This window comes from Mugil cephalus, chromosome 11, assembly GCF_022458985.1.
Source record: "Mugil cephalus isolate CIBA_MC_2020 chromosome 11, CIBA_Mcephalus_1.1, whole genome shotgun sequence".
NCBI lineage: Eukaryota > Metazoa > Chordata > Actinopteri > Mugiliformes > Mugilidae > Mugil > Mugil cephalus.
In genome coordinates this window covers 2,391,407-2,407,993 of record NC_061780.1, presented here as the reverse complement: position 1 = coordinate 2,407,993, position 16,587 = coordinate 2,391,407, and the positions used below count along the sequence as shown (strand labels likewise).

At 38.1% G+C, this 16,587-nt stretch overlaps 2 protein-coding genes across 3 annotated transcripts; one reads left to right on the top strand and one right to left on the bottom strand.

Moving 5' to 3' along the window:
- Positions 1-5,841: 5,841 nt before the first annotated feature.
- On the bottom strand, positions 5,842-10,463 carry mettl6 (methyltransferase 6, methylcytidine). Its single transcript, XM_047598211.1, has 5 exons — positions 9,963-10,463; positions 9,298-9,432; positions 8,796-8,966; positions 8,436-8,577; positions 5,842-7,461 (listed from the first exon to the last, which is right to left on the bottom strand). Exons 1-5 carry the CDS (start codon positions 10,272-10,274, stop codon positions 7,307-7,309), a joined length of 915 nt encoding a protein of 304 aa, XP_047454167.1. The 5' UTR covers positions 10,275-10,463; the 3' UTR covers positions 5,842-7,306.
- A 139-nt stretch (positions 10,464-10,602) lies between these two features.
- Positions 10,603-16,447, top strand: eaf1 (ELL associated factor 1). 2 transcript variants are annotated; one of them, XM_047598213.1, is made up of 7 exons: positions 10,603-10,729; positions 10,834-10,943; positions 12,466-12,560; positions 12,726-12,862; positions 13,069-13,241; positions 13,790-14,011; positions 14,316-16,447. In XM_047598213.1, the coding sequence occupies exons 2-7, from the start codon at positions 10,841-10,843 to the stop codon at positions 14,363-14,365; spliced, it is 780 nt and encodes a 259-aa protein (XP_047454169.1). In that variant the 5' UTR covers positions 10,603-10,729; positions 10,834-10,840; the 3' UTR covers positions 14,366-16,447. The 2 variants fall into 2 exon arrangements, with proteins under 2 accessions (XP_047454169.1, XP_047454168.1); XM_047598212.1 differs by having other exon boundaries at positions 10,683-10,729; positions 10,837-10,943.
- Positions 16,448-16,587: the final 140 nt, after the last annotated feature.

Sequence of the window (16,587 nt, the reverse complement as noted above, 5' to 3'; positions counted from 1 at the left end):
TTTTGCCTGTTGCTCCCATCATTAAAAATCTGTTAAATAAGTATTTTTAATATTCATGGTATTTTTTGAAAACACTCAAAAGTTCACAGCTCTCCTCCAGTTTGGAAAAAGATCTCGGCACCAAATGATCATTTGTGTCTGATTTTTGTGTTGTTTTTTTCTTTGTTTGTTTTGTTTTTTAAGTACAATCACCCTGTAGGAAAACCATCATACTGTACAAAATGTGGGATTGGAGAGGTGGTGCAGAAATCTGGATTGAGACTAGTTTGCCTGAACCAGGTGAGTAAATGGACTTTAGAGGGCAGCACTTACACTGCAGTTATCATGAAGCACTGCTGAATCTGACAAATCAGTGTTGAGATTCTGTAAAGACTGTTTATGTGTTTTAAATTAAGCCATGGTGAAAATGGACTTAAGGAAGATCTGATCCTTCACGTTCTGTTTTTTCCCATCTGTGTAGAATATGGGCTTTTCGTGCTGCTCCATTTCCTCTTCTCTTCCACTTTCCCATGCTGTCAAAATCACCTCATTGTCAGTACCAACATCACCACTCTTGTTCAATAATTTATTTACCCTCATTTTCTGATTCTGTCAGTCCGCTGTTCCCCTTCTTTACATACATGTAAATCTGTCTGCTTTCTGGCAGTGTATTATGCAACTCTCTTCCTACCCATCTCCACCTCTTCCTGCGTGACCTAGAATTCTTCAACAGAGGTTCACTCATCATACTGCCTGCACCACCACCAGTGTCTAGGCTTCAAGAGAGGTGCCTTTATAAAATGTTCTTTTTCTTATACCTACTTGATCTCTTCTTACTGAAATACAGCTATGAAGCTATGAATAATCTGAAATTCTGGCTATTATCACTTTAATCTTTAGTGCTCTCACCATTGTTATTATGATGTTTTCCTAATGTGCCAAAGATTTCCTGGAAAGAAATGACTGAATTATTTTGTGCACCAATGAATAAAAACCACATCTTGGGATTGATCTTTTCTAAAAATATGGTGGTCAGAGAGCAGACACTATATACCTGTCTGTATGCAACTACAGACAACCATTACATGTAGCCCTGCAAAAGTGGTTGAATCATAACTAAACTAAATAGTGAAACAGAATGCTAGATTCAAGGTGCAAAGCAAACCTTAACAATGGAAACAGTAGTGAGCTTAAGAAAGCGCAAGGCTTGCGGTGGTCAACAAGAATGCAGACTGCAGACGAACATATCCTCCACCCACACAAAGCAAACACACTCCTACAATACCAACACCCTTTTTTGCATCTCAGTTAAGGTGACATCTGTAACTGAGCCTGCCATTTTAAACTCGTGCTCTGGTCCTCGTGTTCATCTTCAGTGTCCTCCCAGTGCGTGTGTTACGGAATGGCCTGGCTTACTGGACCTGCAGTGCTCTTGTTGATGAATTTGTGTCTGTTGTTCGCCGAGGAGAGAGGTCAGTCAACATTTTGTTTTGTTTTGTTTTGTTTTACATGTGGTCGTCATTTAATATAAAATAGTGTCATGTCATTGTCAGAAGAAAAATTAGAAAAAAAGAATAAAGAATAAGATGAAACTATATTTAATTAGAAAATCATCCAACTCATACAATAGACCACAAGTTTCTTGTTAATCCAACGAAGAAAACAGAATTGGGTATTACTTAAGGCACACACAAAACCTGATGACAACCGCGTGTTCACAGCACAGGGATCCTTTGTGATATATGTAGCAAGAATTGACTTTTATGTTTCGGGTTTTGAGTCTCTTAAAAAGACAAGCTGTGGCATTTTAATAAGTAATCTTTAGAGTTCCTGCTCATTTTAACAGAGCATAACTTCCTCCTATTGTTTGTAAAGCTATCTATTGCTATATCTATTGGTATAGATAGCTATCTATCTATTGTAAAGCTAATTAGCCTCCATGAGGTCACCCATAGGTTCTTTTTAAGTGCCTGACTTCCACGTAACTCCCAACTAATTCAAAAATATGCCCAGAAGACGAGCAATGCTTGGGCACACAGCATATATTGATCTGACAGATGTGAGAGTGATCATCTCATCACAGCAAGCAATGGAATAGGTGTACTTACCAAAATGTCAAACCTCTTTAAGACACTTGAAAAAGATTAATAAAGCTAAAACATGATGCCAACATCCTGATTGCTCCCTGGGGAAAAAATACCTTTTTTCCTGAATCTGATAACAATTTTTTGTGTTCTAGATAACGTAGAGGTCATTTACCCTCAGAGGACCATCCAAGCTAGAGGAGGCTCATCAGTCAAACTGTCTTGCGAGGCAAATTATGATTTTCAGAGGTGTAGCATGGTGCATGTTGTGTGGTGTAAGATCGGAAGCGAAAATATTGAGCTGACTGACCCCAAGAAGTACTTCAGCATCGTGAATGAGACGGTCTCTGATGGCAACAGGCGACGCAGGCAGGTCGTGACAGAGATTCTCCGACTGAGATCAGAGGACAGCGGGCAGTTTCAATGCAAGGCTGAGTGCAAAAGTGGAGAGCAAGCGATGGGACATTTCATCGAGGTCATTGTTGAAGGTATTGATCTAACAGTCATTAGAACTATCATAATAACTGAGTACATTTTTGTCTTCTAGTTTCAGAATGAAATGACTCTTGTACCATGTTAACTGTGAGAAATCCATGCCGTGAAACGGAGAAGGTCAGTTTATAGAGTAGATGTACACTGATGCCTTGTTCTGCTCTTGTTCTCCTGCAGGTTGATCATGGCTGAGCAGGCTCTATCAGAAAGGAAAAGACTATTTTTTTAAAAGCATTTCAGCAAACTTCATATTTGTTTTGGATTTGAGTGATTTGAACTAAATGGACATTGACTAAACTTAATAAGGACTTAAAGCATGTCAACTAGTGTCACTGCTTTGGTTGGTCAGCTGACTAAAGACTTACAGCATGATTATGTCCCTACGTTATTAGCCGTGTTAGTCAAGACAGTCATTCTGTTGAGGCATACCTTAGTGATGTCTTTGCATAAACCTTAGGCCTTTAAATCATATCACATGCTTCTATATTGTCAGTAGAAATGTTAAATAATAATATAGCAGCTTGTTCCTTATTGCCATTATATTTTCTGGACAGGAGTACACTTCTGGTTGAACTATGCACTCTGTGTTGTGAATATTTTGCAAGACTGTAATTAAGCATGTTAGTTGATAATGTATCCGATTACCTGGATTTGCCAATAAACATCCTGTGTATAGAGATCACAGACATGAAACATCCAATAAAGGCATTACAAATGTATTGTACCACTATACATACAGGATATCTTTAAGACTTTTAGACATTTTCATGGCACTAAAACGTTTTTGGAGCCCTGTACAGATTTCTAAAACCCTCCAGCGAGCTGCCTGTGCTGGTACAGATCAGACATGCAGTAGCACATTGAGAAGAAGCATGTGGAAAACCGCAAAAAAGTATCAGAAGTTATAATTAGTATGAAGGCTGCAGCATCATTGAAGCACTCAGCACTCCATGCAGTTTCTCTGTCACGATCTGTTTGAGTGACGGAAGCAAGTATCAGCCCTCACCCTGAATCCTTGCATTCAAGACATTCAGCGCACATACATTTATTGCCATACTGAACCTTACCCAAGATTGCACCTGCACTGTACATCAAGAATAAACTTGACACGTATATGTGACTATTTCACACCCACATGTTTTTCTAACCTAACCGTACGGGTGGTGGGCTTAACAAAACCAAACCATGGAACAGGAAGCTGCATCAATTTCACTGTGCTGCTTTGAAATGGCACTTGAAGTTGCATGCACAAGGCAGATGCATTTAATTATCTGCTACTTACTCTCCTCTTTTACATTCCTTCCCTTTTTTTCTCTCTCTGTATTTGGCTGGCTGGACTGTTTCTCAAAGAGTTGTAGGTTCGTCAAGAAACAGCTTTAGTTGATCTTTATGCTATAACAAAAAAAACAAAAAAAAAAAACAAAAAAAAATGAAATTGAAATTAAATAGTATAAACAGATCATCTTCTGGATCGGGACCAATGTGTGCTCATTTATGTTGCTCAGATTATTTATCATGACCATAAACATTCCTGAACTCTTCCTTTCATGAGGCTGATATTGTTACTTGAAATATCTTGACAGTTATTAGATGGCTTGCTGTGATTGGTTTGGTGTGATAGGGTCAAGATGTACTTTAATATTTTTAATCATCAAATATATATGAAGAACATTCTCATTTTCTTCAGCAACAGTTGAAGCTAATTACCATATGTTAGCAGGAGAATGATGCAACGATAAACAAAGATCTCACAAATGAATGTTATATTGCACAACAGCTTGATACCTTATGCCGTTTAAATGAATATGAAAACTAATTGAACCCAATTGATTAGTTCTTCAAGTTGTTACACTTCATATTTTTTTCCACCTGGTACAAAGTCAGGTCTGTTCTAACAAGGCCTGTTTTACTGAACCGAACGGTTAATCTTTTTGTAAAAACCAAAACTGGCATTCTCACAGTTGAGTTTACTGTTTTGTTATTTTACCCTTCCGTTTACAGCATAAGGTTGAAGGGAGGAAATCAGAGGGTGACATGGTTCCTGAACAGGAAGCCACAGTTGGTGCATGCTGCAAGGCTCTACAAAGAAAGCTGACCTCACCACAGTGGTCTCATGTATCATTGGGTAATGGTATTCTACAGCCATACAAATGTTTTATTGGCTGCAACAAGTAATATATATGTATATTCAATTGCACCCATATGCAAAATGCTTTAAACCTTTGTTGCATAATTTGAATGATGGAAATCATAATTCAACTAAATTCACTTGAATTCAGATCCCTTTACTTGTTCTCATTGGGGAAATCAAAAGGCATAAAGTAGCTAAGAATACACACAAGCTAAAGCAATAGACACAAATAGCACCGGATTTGCTATTTTCCTTTTTCATATTTACCACTATTCATCTCAACTCTGTCTGTTACTGGCAGCAGGTCTGCCATTACACACAATATGCTACTTTTGCCCACCCACCTTTGTGTATTTCTTCTCTTGCTCTTTCATTATATATACACCTCTTTGTCTGTGATAAAGTTACAAAGTGTCTCATTGCCTCTAGAAACAGAAAACAAACACTGCAAATTACAGGACAGTAAAATACAGGGTACACAGGTTTCATGAATAAACTTCAGACCTGCTCCAAACTGTCAAAATTTCAAGAGTTTTCAGGATTTTAACCATTTAAATGCCGGTCTGAAAATACCAAGTTTTAAACATTTTTTACAAAGAAGACAAAAACTGAATTATTTTCCATAAAATAAACAATAAGTGGATGGGACGTTGGTGGTAATTAGAGTCTTGGATATGTCAAAGATTAGCAATAAAATTGATTTGATTGCATTAGTGTTTTTTATGTAGTGTCAGATACTCCCTGTAGACACCTTCATGACCAAAAATGCCCCATAGACTTCCATTAGAACTAAATTTTTTTAATTTGGCTACCATTTCATTCTGTGATGTTAATATTGCATTTAGAAGAAAACTACTGATATTTGAGATTTTTACTGTACTTGATCAGATTGAGTCATTTTCTCATTGTCGGTCGATGGATGAAATTCTTGTAAATTTCCCATTCATCATAATGGAGCCACGTGACTACCAGGGACTCCCAAGTGTGAGTGTGTCTGTGTGTGGTGTGTGTTTGTTAGTATGTCTAAGAGTGTGTGGTTTTGTGTGCAGTTTTGCGTGGTTTTGTGTGGTTTTGTGTGCAGTTTTGCGTGCATGTACAAGAGAGGCAGTGTATAGCGTGAATGGATCATTTCATTGTTGATAAAGAACACATTCCTTTGAGGGATGTTTTTCATGAGTCTTGCATGAAATTCTTTTATTTCTACCACTTTTTATGGTCAAATAGCTTTTAAATCAACATCTAATTCATCAGTGACATTCCGTAAAATGGCCTGTGATTGGTGGAAAAATGTCGTCGCAGGGTGATTTTCCTAAAGCCTGTAAATACATTCAGGAGAAGGCACAGAAGACACTTGAATTACAGTATGCTGTTCTAAGACAGCCAATGACAATAAAGGTTAGTAGCAATCATTTTAAAATGTGATATTCACCACAATAGTTATTTTGCTCCACTCCAGATGAACAAACTGATAGGGAAGTATGACTAGAGTCACTACAGTAAAGACAGCAGGTTCAGGATCTCCACACTCCATTTTAATGATGCCAAAACCTCAGCAAAACTCTCTACTTGTTTTATCCTTAATTCCATAACACCAGTCACTATGACTCTAATCTAGAAAACGATCGACCCAACCTTGTGGGTGAAGCCCAAGACTGAATAGGGGAGATCTCTAAGGGGGTATGGCTGTGATCAGACTGTTGTGGGAATATTGAAGCTGGAGGAGAAACGCTGTTGAATACATGTCTGATCTGTATAACAGAATCCATGCTGAGTAAATCACTTGTTTTAAACTGACTGTTAGTATACTGCAATCTAGCAATGCACGGAGCACAGTCTGTAGATGACAAAAAAGTTGTCATCCGTCAACTCTGCCATCCTGCTTGAAATAACAGAACTAATGTAAGTAAATTTTCTCTTGACCTAATTTTTTGAATTCAGTCTTTTAGAGTGCTGCCTTTGTTATTTCAGGAATATACTGGAAGTCAGTTCACCCATTCCAAAAAAGGTTACGTAAAAACAGGGAGAGTGAAATGATACAATGTGGGTGCACTTGATTTTTCTGCAGTATAAAAACACATTGGAATTCATTTGCACAAATATTAAAATCATAAAACTGACAATATTAAGGAAATATCGGATAGAGAAACCTCTTTATCCATTTGTTCGCAGAAGAAAAGTTCAAAGACCCACAGAGAAGTCTCAGGATGTTACTACCAGCTGTTTAAGCTCTGACAAAGGCTATACGAAGATCATACTCTTCATTAGTTACCCAGCAAAAAATTACATATCTGTCTTTTGTACATTTGTAAAGTTCCACATATCTCTACCTCTTTAACTGCTGGCAAAAGAGCAGCTGTCAGCCAGTCTGTCAGCACCACTCACTGAAGGGCATACACTGGTTAATTGGTGTGTGACAGAGTTATTACAACCGACTTTTATAATCCTTTGAAGGACTCAAAACCGTGATTGTTTAAGCTGTACATCCCCTTCTAATAAAATTTAGGCTACAAATTCCAACAGGGATATTGTTTGCCATCCAGTTAGAACCAAAGATTGTAGTCCAATATTTCACTGCATCTTTGGGGAAATTTGTAAGATGACAGACCAATGCCAGGTGACATCAGGAGCTGTGTGACTGGGCAGGCTTGGTGAATTTGCTCTGCAGAAACACCCTGGGAACACAAAGCCCCTCCTTTTTGTTGACGGTCTCTCTCAGGACGTAGTCGTTAGAAACAGCCTGGAAGCCTGTCTCCTCAAACAGCTCGGCCAGGAACTCTAGAAGCAGAGTGAGACCCCAGAATGAAGAAGCATTGCAGAATGCAGTTTTTGTTTTTTCAAACAGGTGTGTAACTCCTACTATTGATTAAGTTGATGAGTAACTAAAGTGAAGAATTTTAGTGAATTTCAGTTTTTATACACCTTTCAGGTCTATGATATTAATGTCATTTCGGTATAATTCCAAGATTTTAGATTCATAAAACTTATTTGCCATTTGTACATACACACATAAGAACCCCTTGTGGTCATCGAGCGCGTCAGACAGCAAGACAGATTCCAGTAATTTCTATCATTTTTATAGTCGAAATCGCTGAATTTACATATTTCATGTGTAAATACAGGGAGAGACACCAGTGAGCTGAGCCTCATCTCTCACAAACTGGGTTAGGCTCGTGTCCTTGACACGTAGCTCAGGCTTACTCTCCACATGCCACCAATATAATGGTTGTAAACACTCTTATTTAACTTTCCATAGCCTAGGTAATGTACTTCGTGTATCAGTGTAACATATAATCCTGTTTAACTGACATTAAACCGAACTTGAGCAGGAAACACTCTCTCTCATTCTCCCTCTTAACTGTCATAGGTTGGACATCGTTCTTTGGCCAAATATGCACGTAAAGAATGTTCATTTTAGATATGAAACTTAACCAGTTAGTGGGGTAGCAGCCAATTGAATGATGAATTTAAGCTATTTAAGCTATAGTTTATAACTATAAATTTGTACCTCACCAGCCATGAACTACATCGTATGTCACTAACTACTGGATACAATGTTGAGGCTTGTTTGTGAAACTGACCAAACTAACTGTTAACAAATTACTATAACTATTAAAAAATACACTAAAGAGACTGAAAAACAGTGACAGTGCCTTCTATATATATCCCTATACTATCTGACTAATTATATTAAATATATATCTATCTGACCCTAAAAAGACTTTATTTAAGCCTTAAAGTAATTTACTGACCTTTAGAGAAAAAGTAGGACCTGGTTCCATCTTGGCGAACATAGAAGTTCTCCCCCAGCTTGCTGCCAGATTTAAATCGGAGCATGGCATGGTCGTACAGGCCGTAGTCCCTGAACAATACGATGCCTCCAGGCTTCAACACCTTAAGGTCACATCACATTACTTTAATGCATCTGTATTAGGGAACATTGAATAAATGCTTGTAGGGTACTGGCTCGTACTTAATGTTTTTTTTTATGCACATAAGATGTGTGTATACTTGACTGCATAGTTTATACAGCCAACAACGTCTAAAACTTTCAGAATAATAATACTTTCCATGATGCTGTGGATTTAGAAACATGTTGTTTTTGCCCTCACCCTGCTGATGTTCTCTAAAGCCAGCTTCATCTTGTCAGGATGGATGGCCGACAGGACGAAGATGAGAGTGATGACATCCACGCTGCCCTCTGGCACATGTTCTGTCAGATCATCTTTAGTTAAATCACACTGGAAGGCACAGCAGCGCTCAGGGCAGTACAGAGGGTTTTGCTGTCAATGGAAAAAGGATAAAGTAGTTTGTTTGTTTGTTTGTTTTTTAATTTAAAGAGATTTTTTAAATTCCTTATTCCAAGGAATGCAATTTATCAAATGCCATTTTTTTCTTTTGTCACCAGCTGTCTTGTAAAACTGCACCTATCTACCTCTATGAATAAGTAGGCAAGTGCAACCTATGACCACAATAAATACTCAAAGTTACAAATTCTAAACAAGATTCTTAATTCTTCAACTCCTATCGTTGGCCTAATAGTCTAGTTGGCAGTTGCTTGAAAGTCAGAGGACAAAGGGTAATTCACAGGCCCATCAGGGATACGCATCTTACTTTGACAAATTCAACAGCTCGTGGTGAGAAGTCGCAGGCATAAACGAAGATGCTAAGGTCTTCCTCCAGCAGAGGGAAGATGCAGTTTCCCACACCACATCCAGCCTCCAGCAGCACCAGCTTCTGAGTCTCAAACTGCAAATCAGACCAGACAAAGACAGAAGTGAGACATGGCTACAACTATCAATTCATTCTTCATTCATTTGAATTCATGTTTGTCAACTTAGCATTAACCTATGCTTATTACAGCAACTCTGACAATTCAAATTGAAACATACAATATGTTATGGTAAATTTATATTCAAAACAGTGTTTTGAAAGAGTAAGTTGTGTATGATGTCAAACTGTACCAAATACATGTATGACAGTAGTACAACTCAGCGTACTAAGTTAATTTATGTAGACACGAGTGCGGTTAATTAGACAAAAATTTATGTTCAAGTGTACACTTCTTCCTACGCCCTTTTGAACATGTATGATTTAACTTGTTAAGAGAAATTAACAACTGAGTTGCTGCGTGTACAGGTTTGACCTGTTTTTTTCTCTCATTGTATATTTTTCCTATTTTCTTTTTATCTTATTGTGATTTATTGTTTTTGTTTTTTATTGGATTTTACATCAAATTCTCAAATCTTTTGGAAATAATCTCTTAGCTCGTTTCTCACCTCTCGGCATGACTTGAGTTCTTCAAATTCTCTTGTGGTCCAGTGTCTGTCTTTGAAGAAATTTGTCGTGTTTCTTTTGTAAAACAAGTCCCAGTTTTTCAGAGCTTCCTTCTCCAACTTCATCTGTTTGAACTCGGACACCAAAGCCCGGTCACCGCTGAGTCTGTCCAGCTCGCCCTGGGTTAAAACTCTGACGGCGGAGGTTTTCGTTTGTCCTGGGACACACGAAGACATTTCGTCTTTTGAGTCCACTCCTTCGAAATGTGTGATACTCATGTCACTACTGAAGACTGGATCTTTCGACAGTGCCATGCTACTTTTAAAACGCCCCGGTGATTGCTCTGACTCCTGTTCTAGACATTCATTTGAAAAAGAAAAAGATTCCTCTCAATTACTTTTACACACGGCATTTAGACATGTTACTAAAACAATAAAATCTAAAAAGACGTGGGTCTCACGGAGTTCTGCCAGAGTTGTACACATTTTATCACCATGTTGTCCGTCAAGTAAATTCTTCCGTGTAACGTTAAGAATTTGATTCCGACTCCATGACTTCTCTTCTTTTTAGTGACATGATCGAATTACAACACCGAGTGCCATTTGGTAATTATTACTGTTAATATGTTATGTTAATATTATTTGATAATATGCGATATGCTTATATGTTAGACGAAAAGTTCCTGACGACTTGTTTTCGGTAGTATTTGACAGCCAGACCCAAAACGGAAGAGGTGGGGCCGAATGACGTGAGCGATGTTTTGCTAAAGGTTAGCAGCAACAAGCTAACTTTGTCTTACAGTTGTCTTCTAACTCAGATTCTATCTTTGTATTATTTTTACATAAATGTTAATTTTAACTAATCTCAAACAAGCAGAGCCATGAACGGGAGCACGAATCCGCTGCTGGACAAAGAGGAACATGTTTTGAAGCTCGGAGAAAGCTTTGAGAAGAGGCCAAAATCTTCCTTCCACACTATCAGATGTGAGTGCAAAAAAACCTGGTGTATGTTATTTAAACTTTGCCAGCGCACGAAGCTCCCTGTTAAATTCGCTGTTGTGTAGGAGTAGTCAGCTCACATGGACGAGGAGACTGTGGTATATATATGTATATGTATGTATGTATATATATATATGTGTGTGTGTATATAAATATATATATGTATGTGTGTGTGTGTGTGTGTATATATATATGTATGTATGTATATATATATATATATATATATATATATAAAGTAGCAAGTTAAGTGGATATGTATATCCAGTAAATTTTATAGAAAAACATTTAAGTTACAACTGTGAAAAATATTGCACGTAAGTCATGCAAATGGCAAAATATTATTAAAATTAGTTTTATCGTTATTACTAAAATAGTACAGAACAATGTACTTCCTTTATTGCAGGTTAAGGACATGTTTTTGTTATTGTTGTTTTAATTATTTAAAAACTAGTTTCCTGCAAGTCATTTCAACCAGAGGGGTGATTTATCGAAAAATACATAATAAAATCTCCTTTTTAAGAAAGGACTTTCAGGAAGTCTATTCGGAAATCTGATTTGAATTTAAAAATATATAAAAAATATATGGTATTTGGGCCTTATTGGTGATTCTAAATTAACCCTGTGAGTGTGAGTGCGATTGGTTGTTTGTCTTTGGTTAGCCCTGTGATAGACATGGAGACCTGTCCATCATGGACTACCCATCCATCCATTACACCAAATGTTAGAGGGCAGAATCAACAGACTGATACAGCTCCGCTCCCGTAGTGATTGTTACTCTGTCCAGCTGTATAACACCTCATCTTTTTTAATAACTGAGCTACTATGACCAAACAGTTTTTTATTTTTCATTTATTTTTCATGTCTGTCTAACTTTAAGTCAGTTTAACATAATTACAGTCCACTGCAATCCAAACTAACATTACCATATTAATATGTAATATGCTTGTAATCAGCATACACAAAAACAACTTATGGCCAATAATTTACAGGAAGTCTTTCATCTTTAAAATTAGACACAGAAACACATCACCTGACTTATTAGAAGTTAGACGGATGATGGACACCTCAATCATCCATCCATCCACCCATCCATCCATCCTTACCTCCTACTTCACCATCTGCTCCACTGCTGCCATTGCCAAGGACAAAGACAGGCCACAGCGTATTATTTGTTTTTTGAGCCACTCCCCTCTGTCAGGAGGCTGAGGTACATCAGGCCCAAAAACTCATGCCATAGGAACAGTTTCCTCACATATTCAGCTTAACTTGTCAATGAGAATATTATTACACTTTGATTATTAATACACACATTTTTCAAACACAACCTGTACATCCCCTCCTCTGTATGTATATGTTTGTATACTTTATGGATTGTTCCATTTTCCTGACTTCTGTTTATGTTTATTGTACCAACCACCACAACAAATTCCTCTCTTGAGGAAATATACGTGACAATGAAAGGGATTCTTATTCTGACTCTGAGTTTCCTCATGTACTTCCTTTACAGATGACTTCAAACCAGCATCTATCGACACAAGCTGTGAGGGAGAGCTACAAGTTGGGAAAGGAGATGAAGTTACCATAACACTACCTCATATTCCAGTAAGACTGCCTGTTAATCTCTACTTCACGCTTAAACTGGAGTTGAGTTGAACTGTAACTAGTTAAAGTCCTAAGCCTATCAAGAACCCTGGCATTTTTTTTGTTTCTGTGAGGTCTGTTAAAACTAAACCAAGATGCCCATTTCGACTGCTGTTATTTTTGCAGGGCTCCACTCCTCCAATGACTGTATTCAAAGGAAACAAGCGGCCATACCAGAAAGACTGTGTGCTCATCATTAATCATGACACAGGGGAATTTGTCCTGGAGAAGCTGAGCAGTAGCATCCAGGTCAAGAAAACCCGGTGAGAGGATGATGTCTGGGTTGGACCAATAAAAACACTTTGAGAGAGATAGACAGGAAAGTTATCAGGCTGGGCTATGAGCTGCTGTAAAGCCACCAAAAACTTGTGTAAAACCAATTTGATCGAATAGTTTTCCAAGTGAAATGGTAGATGGTCAGATGTATCTCATAACTGATTTGCATGTTGTGTGTGTGCGGGTTTTACAGGGCGGAGGGCAGCAGTAAGATCCAGGCCCGGATAGAGCAGCAATCGGTTCGGTCCAGTCAGCCCAGCTCTCAGTTCCGGGCCCCGACCAAACCCGGAGCTGGGGTCAAAACCTCCCCTTCCCCATCTAAAGATAACCCCTCCCCAGAGCCTCAACTCGATGACATTAAGAGAGGTGAGGAGATTCAGACACAGTCAAAGCTCGTTCTGGAATAGACTTTAGAGCAATAACTGGAACAGGTTAAACATATTTTTATGGTAACTTTCATTTTAAGCTGCCATATTTACCATTAATAAGCACCATATAACCATTTAATAAAGTCTTTTTAGAACATTGTAAACCAATCTGTCAGTAGTGGTAAAAAGATATATTGCCCACTTGTGAGTGAGTGATGTTCGGTGGTTGTCGGAGAGGTTGTAGGCAGCCACGTTTCAGTCAGTCTGCCCCAGGGCAGCTGTGACTGCTGAGGTAGTTTACCACCACTAGGGGGTGACTGTGAGCAAATGAATAATGCATCCAATGTAAAGTGTCTTTGAGTGTCTATGATAAAGCACTATATAAAACCAATGCTTTATTCATTATTATTAAATGTATTATTAAATGTGATTTACTATATTGTCATTCATTATGTTTTAACATCAGCTGAGTGTTATTCTTATTACATTATGATGCCATTTAGTGGATGAAAGAATGCAGTATTTTGTTGTCCCTGCTGTTCACAGAGCTGCGAGCCGAGGTGGAGGTGATAGAGCAGATGAGCAGCAGCGGCAGCAGCAGTTCCTCTGACTCAGCCAGCGCCTCGGGTAGCGGCGATGACAGCAGCAGCAGTGACGGTGAGCATGACGCCCCCCGACCGCTGAACCAGACCTCCCCCAGCCGCCACCTGATGGCCAACGAAGGAGGCGACCGGCAGCAGGGCAGCAACCAGCTCATGAACACTCTCCGTAAGTACTGTTTGTAAATTCAGATTTTGCCTCGTGTGTATTTTTTGTTACATTTAAAAATCAACTGTGTGATAGATTCATGTGTATTTATGGTTATGGCTGAAGCAGGAACGGTTCAAAACTCGCGCGGTGGAGATTTATGCCATACTTTGATGAAACTGAAACAAACCAAGGCTAAACGACTAAAGCTGAAGCCTCAATATCAATATGTGAGCACTTTGGTACATGTAGCAACAACACCATAAGTAAAGGCTGTAAACAGTAAAATAATACTCTCAACTGTTTCTTCTTCTGGTCTTCACAGGAAACGATCTTCAGCTCAGTGAATCGGGCAGCGACAGTGATGACGACTGAACTCATTAGTCAGTCTCTCACTCCACACTCCTCCTTCTCCCAGTTCACCTGTTCCTTTGCTGTGATAGCTGACTCCAGCTAGATATCATGGTTTGACTGTATTTTCTATTTTATTTTAGTATGTCCTTAAAGCTGGCCAGCCTGGAACTTTAAGAGTGTATTTTTATTAGATGTATATTTTGTTTTTGTATAGCAAAACTTTAGAAAACTTTACTTGAGAGGTTTGGAAGACTATATTTTAGAGTGCACATACATATTTTCTGTACTTAGAGCAGCTCCTTTTAACATTTTTTTTTTTGGTTTTGGGTTTTGTCTTTATGGTAAGACAAGCAAATGTAGTCCTGAAATGTCACCACTCATTATCTCCTCTTTCTCAGAGAGAGCTATAGAAGTTATCTCTGCATCGTTGCTACGTTCTTATTAGTTTACCAAGATTGTTATTAGTTTACCAAGATTACAAAAACATGCAGAATTGCACAGATACTCAGCGAATGAGCAACAATTCAATGAAAACAGCTATTTGAAGGCGCAAGTGAGAATGACACAATATTAGGCAGGTGGTTTGAAAGTTGTGGCTGATCAGTGTAACTGTACCTCAGCATTGTTTATAGGCTTATTCTGGTGTCAAGACAAAACACAGAAAAGAGTATAAAAAGAGATTACTTGATGATTATAAATCCTTCTCAGTTTAGTAGTGGGATAATAATTGATCCAAATAAAAAAAAAAAGTCTAGATCAAAAGCAGCATTAGATTTTAAAACAAAGTATGCAGGATTAAAGCTGGAGAAGGGAACAGACATTCTTTTGTTTCACATTTCCTGTATCAGCCATGTGTTGTTTTATCAGGCAGAGAACATTTTATTTTTGATCGAGTATTTTCATAAAAATGTTTTACCATAGTACCATTCCATGCCTTAGAGCATTTCAGTTTGGAAATGAAGGTGAATGTGTCATTCTGAAAATGCCAAAGAGTTGAACTGCCCCTCTTCACGTGCAGGATTGTTCTTAGTGTTATCAGTGTGTGTATTTATTTTACCTCGCTCTCAGGCTCCCAGTGTCGTACATACGAGTTGTGGTGTCAGTTCTCTTTGTCAGCCAGATACACAGCTGTTGGTAGTTTCATAAGTGGTAGTTGCAGGTGTGTAATTGAAACTTCAGGGCATACCCATGCTTGCCAGTTTAATAGGTACACTAGGGAAAATAAATGCATTGTAATGCATTCCTTCTTGCCTTAAGTCTTAGCTTCATGCTTGTTCTAATGTTTAATTTTAAGCTAAAGCAAAGGAAGAAAGGTGATAATTTAACGGTATGTTCATTGTGGAGGGTGTAGGTTTTGATACTGCTAACCTGTATTAAATTAAACACAAAAGTATTTCTGTGATTTAGTCTAGCCCACTAACAATACTATCTAACAGTACTGCCAACTGCATTCTCTAAAACATAGTTGAATCTACAGCTCACTCAGTTATTTGAAGCAAATTCTGAATCTAATAACCATCATGAAGTCCAGATTTAGTGCAGGACTGTTATCAGATTACTTGAGACAATTTGAATTGTTATTGACACTGTATAATTAACCTGAAATGAACTAAATGTAATGTGTGTACCTAAGGAAGTGGAAAGTGAGTGTAACTTCATCATCACACTGCTAACATTATCTCTGGTTAAACAGAGATAATCACCGCGTTCCTCAAAAAGCATCTTAAGATTAAGGTAGTGTTGGCACAGAACAGAGGAGACATGGTTGAGTCATGAGACAGTCACTGAAAACTGCTAATGCTCAAATTACTAGTATTTCTTCCACTGCGTAGGGAATGATCCATCTGCAGGTTGTTAATCCTTAGCGGGGAACTGTTGAATGTGTGATGATGCAGACAGACACAAATGTCTAATTTTACCCTCTGGTGTTTTGTCTGAAAACTGTAAACTTCTTGTAACACAATTTTGTGGTCCTCTGGGCTCTGACGTATTTGGTGCTGTGGTTCTTGTGTTTTTACATTACATTACATAGAGCTATGTGAACTATGTTTGTAGGAATTTGAAGTGTATTAAAGGTGTGCATGTGTATTTCACATAGATTTACCCTTTTATTGGATTTGTGTGATTCTTTTTCTTAGTGCAGATGAATCTAATATCGTTTTTTTTTTCAGTAGCATACATCTAAGGAAGCCATCTCCACTACAAACCTCAGAGGTAAACATCATATTCTGGTTGTCTCATGT